At 42.3% G+C, this 10,436-nt stretch overlaps 1 protein-coding gene across 1 annotated transcript in view; it reads right to left on the reverse strand.

The window, feature by feature from the left end:
• Positions 1–2,791: 2,791 nt before the first annotated feature.
• ttc7a (tetratricopeptide repeat domain 7A) overlaps positions 2,792–10,436 on the reverse strand; it is a 63,557-nt gene continuing 55,912 nt past the window's right edge. Inside the window, exon 21 of the mRNA XM_008306412.1 lies at positions 2,792–3,368. Within this exon, the coding sequence (XP_008304634.1) occupies positions 3,150–3,368 (219 nt within the window). The 3' untranslated portion in view covers positions 2,792–3,149. The remainder of the gene's footprint in view (positions 3,369–10,436) is intronic.

Below are 10,436 nucleotides of genomic sequence, written 5' to 3' on the forward strand. Positions count from 1 at the left end.
TGTGTGTGTGTATTTGTGTATGTGTGAGCACACCATGTAATATTTCACTCCTTCCCCTCGGGGATTAGACCATTCATCTCCCGAAGCCCCTGTGTAGGTGTCTCACACAGCGCTAATGAGGAGAGGATGGAACAAGGGAGAGTTGGCGAGCAAGGAGGGAAAAAGTAAAAATAGATTTTTCGGACGGCAGAAACGGAAGGCGACAGTGATCGATAATTTCTGCGCCAGAAATCGAAGTATTGATGAATGAGGGATTTTCATGCCAGGAGCGATGGGAACGTGGGCGATTGTGGAGCTTTAAAAAAAGACAGAGAAGGTAGGGATTAGTGCTTGTAGCCCTACAGGGAGGGAAACAGTTAAGAAATAGAGTTTTTTTGGTTTTTTTTGCTGAGAGCAAAGGCAGGAACTCTTCCCATAACACAAATCAATTTACACCAGCCCAAGACATTGATTATAGCTGGCTCATACCTCGCATGGTAACAGCAGACATCAAACAGACACTGTCAAGCCTGTAAAACCATACAACGGGGGCATTATCTGCCTTTCGCTGTGTGTGTGTATGTGTGTGTGTAGCGCCTGCGTGCGTCTTGTTAGTGTATGTGTGTGTTGTTCAGCAGACCAGATATCTCTCCGCTTCCCCAGTTACTCAAACAAGGGGATGGCTGCTAGGCAACCAAGCCACATCACATCACATCAGGCAAGCCGGGAGAGAGCGAGAGACATAGAGAGACTGAGAGGGAGAGAGAGAGAGAGAGAGAGAGAGAGGAGGAGGAGGGAGTTTGGAGGCAGAAAACTGTGCTGGCAGTATTACATAAGCCGGCAGCCCAGTCCCACTGCTCACATTAATGTGGTTAGGCACTCGGAAGTGATGTCCATTAGTCACAAGTGACAAGGCAGGTGAAGATGCGGCATCCAGCAGTGATTTTTAAAAGCCATTGTTATTTATAATGGAGAGCATTATGAACAGATGAGTCAAAAAAAACACACACACACACACACATATGAGCGGATGAGTCGCCTACTGTACCGTACAAACAGAACAGGGACTGATAACACTCCAGAGGGACCATTTAAAACAAACACACATGCATGAAGATACATAATGCGAAGGTATATTGTGTGAAAACACATGCACGTACACACACATAAGGATGTCATATGGATTGATATGTGGGACGCCTCTTTGTGAAATTATATGAGCTCTCATTCAAAGATGAGAAGGAGGGAGTGTGTGTGTGTGTGTGTGTGTGTGTGTGTGTGTGTGTGTGCATAAAAGCTGTGTCAATCAACATGATCATCAAAAATACATCAAAGGCTGAAATAACGATCAAGTGGTGCTGCTGCAGTAACTGACAGCCTATACGTTATCTACCCATCGGCAAATCTACATATATGGAACACAACAATATACATTCTATGTCAAGATGCAACCAGCACATCTCTGTGATTCATGACCCCTTTAAGTGATACCCAGTGATTCTGATGATTAAAAATGTTACTCATCATTTGTCACTAACTGCAAAAAGAAATCTGACTTTTGTACTAATAACTCCACAGGAGATGTACAGTGTTACAATACTTACATCAGAAAATAGTTTTTTCTATTCATCCCTCTTTCATCTGCAAAGATCTGAAGCCCGTCTGTTACTTTGTCTGCACAAACAGTGTGGATGTCCAGCGCTGATGTTACTGTTTGCATGTAAATGTCCGATGATTAGGAAAAATGTGTCATCATTAAAAATGGATGTTGGGAATGTTCAGATATAATATTTGGGGGACAAATAAACTGAGATGGTGACAGTAAAATGTCACTGAGAGCCAATGAAACTGAAAAAGTCATTTGTTACATGTCTTCACCTTTAAAGTATAATTGTTGAAGGAATGCCTAAATTTTTTTTGAATACTCAAACTGTTTTCTTGCAGAAAGTAAGATGAGAAGATTGATTGCACTCGTAGAATAGAATGAAGCTACAGTTAAGCCCAAATAATTCATAGACTGAATTTTGAATGATGGTATTTATTTATTTTTTTTACCAAGAAGTTTCTTCTACGGTTCGTGTTAGAAATGCTATTGATGCATTTGAATCATTTCTATGTTTTTCTTACATTTTTACCAGAAAAAAAAAGCCACGTCCTAAATTATTTATACTGTTCCTCAGTAATCAATGGCAAATATTTTGTTTGCCTCCACATCAATTCTTGCAGGAGTCACGTTTGTCTTTCTATCACGCCCGATGAGTTGTTCACAGTGTGGGATTCCTTGTACTTTTTGGTGAGACTTGGCCACTGGCACTTTGAAAACACCTGGAATGACTTTATAGCCTTTTTTTTGTCTGTGAGCAGCCACAACGTGCAGTTCTCACTTAATGATGGACCTGAACTGTGCTCACTGAGCTCTTTGGTTTTAACCATTAATAACCGTCGACTACAAAACTATCAGCTGTTCTCACTTCACAGTGTATTTAAATGTTCTAGAACGTGATAGAAATGACCAGAACTATCATGTATAGTAGCTCGTTGCAACAATTTCAAGGGCCATGAATATTCTGGGCATTTTTAGTAAAAAAACTAAAAATAGGCAAAACACATCATTAGCATCTCTACAACAAGGTCCTACCATCCTTTGTGACATGTTTATGTCATTTCTTGCCAGAAGAAATTTTGGCCTTGGAATAAATAACTTTGGGCTTAACTGTACATCCAGGAGACTGTTAACTTAGCTTAGCTTAGCTTAGCTTAGCTTAGCATAGGATTGGTAACAGGGGGAAATAGCCGGCCTGGTTCTGTCCAGAGGTAACAAAATCCATCACCAGCACCTTTAAATCCCATAAATTAATACATTACTTCTGACTGGATAATTCATACGGAAACTGAAATGTAAAACCACAATGTTGTGGTTTTATGGGGGGTGTTAGCTAAGTCATCCGCATACAGGCTTTAGCTTCATGTTTACAGGACAGATGTGAGAGTGGCATCAATGTTTTCATTTCCTTCTCTGCAAGAAAGCCAACTCACCTATTTTCTAAAAACAGACTTTTCATTTAAAGTGCATTTTCCCATTGCTTTTCATTTTCATTAGCATTCCTTCTAGCAAAAGGCCAATTCCTTCACTCTAACCCAAACCTCCACCCCACCCCAGCCCAGGCCTCTCAGATCTCCCGGGGGATGATGGTGAAGGGTCGGATGGGGCAGGAGGCCTCCAGCTCCAGGGCGGTCAAGAAGCAGTCGGGCGCCTGGCTGGAGTCCCGACACTGCAGGGCCTCGCCCAGGCCGCTCCACGCCTCATGGGAGGTGCTGTGAACCTGAACTGCATCACGCAGGACCTTCTCACCCAGATGCACACGCCCGGTTTTTACCAGCAGATGACCCTAGATGGACAGATTGATGGAGATGTGCAGAAAAATAAGTTCTGAATTAATGCTTCCAGACAATAATTTATTTTAAGGCTCACTAAAGGTGAAGTATGCAATTCTGGTAGAAAGCTTTTTTATATTTAGTTTGCTAGAATATTTAGATCGATTTACTGATCCCCTTGTTCCCACTACCCCCTTTTACCCCATATCTGAACTGTGAGACCATATTCTCTGACAGAAAGTGTACTGGATCAGAACTGCATACTCCATCTTTGATGCATCTTTAGATTTAGTCAAGTCAAATATTCATAGAAAGAAACACACTAAATTTAAATAAACTGAATTAATCTCACATCTGTAGCAGGATAAATGCTGACCTGTGCCATAATCTAGTTCACACAATTCAGAATATTGACCTAACCTCAGCACCTTGCTCCTCATATTTTATTTTGTAAAAGTCTAACATTAAAACATTCTTCAAGCCGCGATAAAATCAAGTAAACAGATGGCAGCTTTCTGCGAAACCACCCAAATCTTGGATTATCATGCTTGCTGCCCTGTGGACTAGTTCAGGATGACAGAAAACAAAACAGTAACAACAACCTTTACTACACTTTACTAGAGCCATATTTAACTGAGATTGTACAACTGAAGGGAGAAAATCCACGAATGATGAGATTAGGAGCAACCCTCTGCAAAAATGATGATGCAGTATGTTACGAGTCAGGCACACAAATGCCAGCATGCAAGAGTGATGAAAGCCGACGCTGTGTTTAGGGTCAGAGCAGAGGCTGCTGGAAGGAATCCTTTAAGCAGATGCAAATTATGTGTGCTTTACGTTACTGATGATTTGAAACAGCATACCCTCGCTTTCTGGATTAGTAAGCTGTGTTTTTTCTACCTTCAGGCAAACGCTTCTAGTTTTACTGGTGTTACTTAGTGAAATGTAAATAAAGGATAGAGTCCAACTTACTGCAACTTTAATTTTGCTGAGATAGCTAATCTATCACACTGTACTCTCCCTTTCTTGTATTTACAACAACCAACAGACCCTACAGATACAAAACCAAAGTTTTATGGAAAACATCCAGGTGGGTGACAAATTAAAGGAACACCCTAAACCCTTGACCTCTGTAGGATCAGGAGGTTCAGTGATGCTGTGGGAGGCATTTTGCAGGCATCATTTGTTCATTTAGAGAGTTTAGAACAGTGTTCCAGAGACTTGGAGAAACAATTTCAAACCAAACTGAAGCTGTTCTGGTGGCCTGAACACCAGATGAAGACACTTCATGTTGGCCTTTCCTTCAACTTTTTAGGTTTGTACTTCTCAGCAAAAAAAAAAAAAAAAAGTCATCTGTGCTGGTGGCATGTGGTGGCTGAACACTGCCTAACAAAACTAATTACATTACTGTACTAACTACAAGTTTTAAAAAAAAATCTTTCCTTCAAAGGTGCCCCCTCAAAAAACTGCAACTAATCTACATCCACATGTGACTAATTCTGTATGTAAGAGTGACAGAGAATTAAAAAAGGAAATATTCTGGTTTAAAACTCAGCCAGCTCTCCTGTGGGGGTATTTATGAACCAACACCTTGCTTAACCAAACCCCTGGTGACATTCTGGAAGTACTTTTCTATTAGTGATGCGACAGGTAGTCTTGCTAAGACAGACCTATCGCCATGGTGCTGTATCAGCCAACTTGCAGAAGGTGTTTCTGACAGTTACTGACAGTTCGGTTCCTCCCGTACTGGGCAGGATTGCTATTGCACCAACACATCATCAGGAGGGTAAAACTAACCTGTCTCACGACGGTCTAAACCCAGCTCATGTTCCCTATTAGTGGGTGAACAATCCAACGCTTGGTGAATTCTGCTTCACACTGATAGGAAGAGCCAACATGGAAGGATCAGAATCGCAGTTAATAGAGATGGCAGAGAAAACTGCATGAAATGTGTGCAGGGAAAAGACAAGATGATACCCGTAGTGTGCATCTGGTGAGTCAGACTAAACCACAGGGTTCACATAACATCCATCTCTGAGCAGAAGCAGGTAATTCCTTAATGTTGGTTTACCTGGGGTCAACGTTAGCAAAGACGCAACAAGTAAATAAAACAACTTGGTTTTAACAGGAAGCACATTTCTCCTCTTTAGTTGAGGTTAGCTACCTAAAGCACAAACCGATACTAAGCCTCCATCAAATTCACTGTGCTGCCTTGTGTCACTCAGAAAGACGTTCCCATCGCTTTCATGAAGCTCCAAACCTCTCCAAATTGTCTTACATACTGAACCTAAATTACAAGTCATGCAAATTCCACAGCTGGTATAAAAACTTGCTCAAACATTTACACACATTGTTCAGCTACAGAACATGTTATCCCAAAGTGCTCATTTGCAGTGGCGTGCTTAGCGCCTCCTGCCCAAGGCTGTGCCATGCAGAGAGGTGGGTATGCATGCAATCTCTACACTCACTGGTTCAACAGTGTTTGAATGGACGCTACACTCTTTATGTATGTGGCAGAATAAGCTGAGGGAGGCAGGAACAACAAGAAGCATGTAACTGGCATTTCACGTAAACCGAATAAATGTTTGTTTGGGCTCATGTCGGGGGTGTGTGTGTGTGAAAGACAGAATATATGTGAGAAAGAGAAGAATATTATGGATGATATCTGTTGTCACCATGTTAAAGGTCGACTGTGTGTGTGTGTGTGTGTGTGTGCATTCTGTCGCTTCAGAGCTCGGCTCAGCTATGGTGTTTTTGAGAGTCGAGCAGAAAAGGGCGGCACGCAACTGACCAACAGCATGGAGTCAAATCTGTCTCGCACACAAACACACTCTACAGGCACACACACACACACACACACACATAGGGAGGCTACAGTGTCACATGCACACTCAAGGTGACAACAGGCAGCCACTCTTGCACAATATCATCCCCTCCCTCACTTTGACGATCTGTTACGCGTGCACACACACACTCACACTCACACACACACACACACACACTGAGCTGGCCTGAGGTCAGACAGACGAGTCTTGTTATGCAGTCTCTGCTCACAAGCTCCAGATTAATTGGGCTGAAATTCACATAGCTGTCTAGGGGCTCTGATGCAACTTTCAATAAGAGCACACACACACCAACACACACACACATACACCCTCTCTCTTCCTTCTTTCCTCTGTTCTCCTTTTCCTCACTGCTGCTGTGAGGAAAACACAGAGGAACAACAAAACTCTTGGGTGCAGAGAAAACCTGTCACAGGATGTACACGCAGGTTTGCAAGCTCATGCTCACGCTGTGGCTCAGGTGGTGGAGCGGGTTGTCCACTGATGGCAAGGTTGGCAGTTCGATCAACCCCCTACATGCCGAAGTGTCCTTGGGCAAGACACTGAACCCCAAGTTACTCCCAATGGCAGATTAGCACCTTGCATGGCAGCTCTGTCGCCACTGGTGTGTGAATGGGTGAATGCGAAACACATTGTAAAGCGCCTTGGGTATCGCTAAGGTAGAAAAAGGCGCTATATAAGTACAGACCATTTACCATTTACCATGTGTGTCTATGAGAGTGTACACATGCTCTCGTGTAGGTGGGTGTATGCTCGAGGTGTGTGATGTATTCCTTGCTGCTGGTTTGACCACTAGCTTGCACATTTCACTGTCTGTGCTCTTGTCTCCAGCCTCATAGAGGTTACGTTGTTCCAACACTTCTGGCATAAACACAGTCGGCTACTGGACTAACACACACGCCGACTCTCACACCCTTCCATCTGTGTCAGTTATGCTGGTAACCACGGAAAGGTTGATGTGTCTATGTGAGCAGTTGAATCAAATAAACACGAGTGTATATACTATATAAACACAGGTGCGCAGTATACACACACACTAGAGAATGCTGGCTGGCAGTGAAACACTCTAACAAATGTTTCAGCATTTTAGGAAATGAGCATTTGTTTTGTTTTCAAGAGTAATATAAAAAGATCAATGTCCATGTCATAATTGTGCATCAAATACAGAACCAGATATAGGATGTGGTCAGTGTAGTGTAACTGGGGGGAAAAAGCTAAGCAGGCTCTGTTCAAGGAGAAAAAACGATGCCTACCACCCTCTAAAGCTGTCTAATTTCCACGGTTTATCTTGTTTGTCTAATCTGTACATGAGCAGAGATGTAAAAACAACAGTTTGTGATTAAGGGCATTCATGTTCTGAAGCTGTTTCTTAACAAACTGTTTATCCGTCTGCCCAGCCTACTCCTCTGCAGCGTCTGGCTGTACCGTGGATGACCAGTTATAAATCAGCATCTCAGGATTTGATCTCTAAAAGACGGCATCAAAACCCGACAACATTAAGCTCCAGTCATAACATCGTTTAAAACTTTTATGCAGGAGAATACATGCTTTTCAGTGGGATTGTTGCAATTAATGGATTTGCTTGCAGGTGTGAGGCAGAAAGTCAAGTTCAATTTTGCTTAAGTTTGATTTGCAAATCTGCAGCACTGCCTATTGTAAACTGTCTCTACATGGCTGGTCTCTGAAAGTGCTGGGAAATCCAAAACAGACAAAGCTATATGCCAAGTTGCTAATGTTTAGAGTACATACAACATGGCCATATATCCATTGTGCCATTCATGAAAGAGACAGCACATCAAATAATGTCATAGCTTCAGCTTGGTAACTGAGTTAGTTAGTTCAAGGCTGGAGCTAAGAGGGGCCAGGCCCAACACAGAACAAAGTCTGGCCACCCCACATGACCGATCATTAAACCTGTTAGAAGGCGACACACACACCCATAAATCCAGTAACTATTATTTCTCACTTTTCTGTGGAACCATTTCTCTTTGGCTGCTGTCCCATAGACGCATTTAAAAAACCTAACCTTTCATATGCAAATAATATGGTTAGAGATTCTCTTATTACAGTGTGAATGATTAAGGTTGTACATCTGAAGAGACTCTTGAAAACTGCGGGGATGAAACCAATTTTGAAGACATCTGGAAACAAGTGGTACAAACTGCTGAAAAATGCAAGATTGAAGTAGAACCTGCCGACAGAAAAAGCTGGATGGACAGTGGGATTTCTTAACTGGGCATACCATAGACTGTATAAAAGATGGACGTAGCAACCGGCCCTGAAAAATGAAGCCAACCCAAAAGTGTCAAAAACCTACGTCCGCTAGCTGCTGGCTCCAAAAAGCCCTGGCTCCCATAGACTTGAACTGGAAAAGAAGTGATCACAGATCAAGAAATACCGCATTCCTACAGCTCAGGATTTTTTTCTTATTAGTTTTCATGGTCAAATCCAGAGATCAGGTGGCCAATCTGAAAATAAATCAATACAGAATTTTTAAAAAATCGTCAAAACTTTGCGGGGCAAGGGGCGTGGCTGGCTTGATTGACAGTCGGCAGCGACGATGCAGACGAAGCGAGCAGAAGGCGGTAAATGTTGGCGGGCAGAGAGGGCCCGCCTCTCAATCCGTCTGACCAATCGCTGCTCCTATGGCTCCGCCCCCCTCCGACGATTTTTGCGTCACTGGCTCTAAAAATCCAAGATGTCAACCAGGAAGTAGCAAAACCCTGGCTTCATTTTCTCAGTGCAGAAACCAACGGGTGATGTCACGGTAGCTACGTCCATCTTTTATACCGTCTATGGGGTATACTAAGTGGGTATACAGACAACGACATTTTTGATATTAGAGTCTTATGCAAACTTATCTTACTTAACATAAAATGAGCAAATCGATCTTTTAAACATCATCGACAATAACAAAAGCAGAACTTTAGCAACTGTTCCAGATTTATAGTCAACTGATGGTTACATTAAAAGCTTATTATACGCAAACGCATGAGCAAACGATAGGAGTTCGCTTGTTCCCCTCTTCGATGAAACTCTTACTTGAATGAAATAATGCTGATTCCTGAGAACACAACAGAGTGAAGGGATCAAGCTCAAGGAGCCGCTAATGCTGATTAGCACGAGCATGTCCTGGCTTACGGTCGTGTTGGCGGTTACTTGCCAGCTGCAGTGGTTCATCGGCAAGCCCTGGGAGTAGATACTCACTAAGCTTCTAAAGCTACACATTCCATTACTGCGACACTTTCTTGGGTGACCGTGCTTTTATTGTGACATGATCTTGTAAAGCAGTTAGTGGAAAGTTAGATATGCACAAAGAAGTTCCAGCATTAACTTCAGCCAACCGTTGACATTGATATTGTTATATTTTTACATTCCTGCTAGTGTAGGACATTGATGTTAGTCGGCTTCAGAGGGTTTTGCAAAGTGTTTTTTCTTCCCATTCGGACAGAGCCAAGTGCCACCAGTCTTTTGTGCTTATAAATCAAGTTAAGTCAATTCAGCTTTCTTGTCATCCCAACCACACACACGAGGTACATAGTGAAAGATCAACACAAAACAGGAAGTCAAGAAGCAAAGTAGCTTAGTGCTTTATAAATGAGTAACAACATAGCTATAAACTGTTATTCAGTGCTTTCTGCATGTATAGGAGCTCAAAAATATGAAAAAGGTCTAAACTATGTGCTGCAAAATCTGTCATAAAAAGAACCAGATATCATCACATGTAAAATAGTGAATGATCAAAGTGGCTTTCTGCTGCAGAAAAAAAAAGTCATCAATCTGGCTAATTGTTCAGTGCGCTGTGTTAGGAGCCAAAACCACTTTAAAAAGTCTAAACTGTATGCTGTATAAGGGGAAGCTAAGCTAGGCTAACCACATCCAGTTCCTCATTTACCGCACACAGTCGATTTTAAAGAAAGCAAGTGCACTTTATCCAAAATAGTGATTTGTTCCCTTAAGTTGGGGACCAAATAGATTTAGAGAAAGATAAACGAGACAGATTTTGAGGGAATATGAAAAAGATTTTCAATCAGTACGAGAACAGAAAATCAGACATGGTTCATCCACTAATCACAGATATGGCATGTTGGTCCCCTGCCCCCTCTCGCCACATGTCTGAGGGAAAAACCACTGAAAGCGAAATTGCTTCTGATGTTTTTGATTGTAGCTCGTTGTCATTGGTCTGTGTGTGTGTGTGTGTGTGTGTGTGTGACTTGCGAAGCACTGTGGATAAAAGTT

This window comes from Stegastes partitus, unplaced genomic scaffold (genome assembly GCF_000690725.1).
Source record: "Stegastes partitus isolate 25-593 unplaced genomic scaffold, Stegastes_partitus-1.0.2 Scaffold3653, whole genome shotgun sequence".
Classification (NCBI taxonomy): Eukaryota; Metazoa; Chordata; class Actinopteri; family Pomacentridae; genus Stegastes; species Stegastes partitus.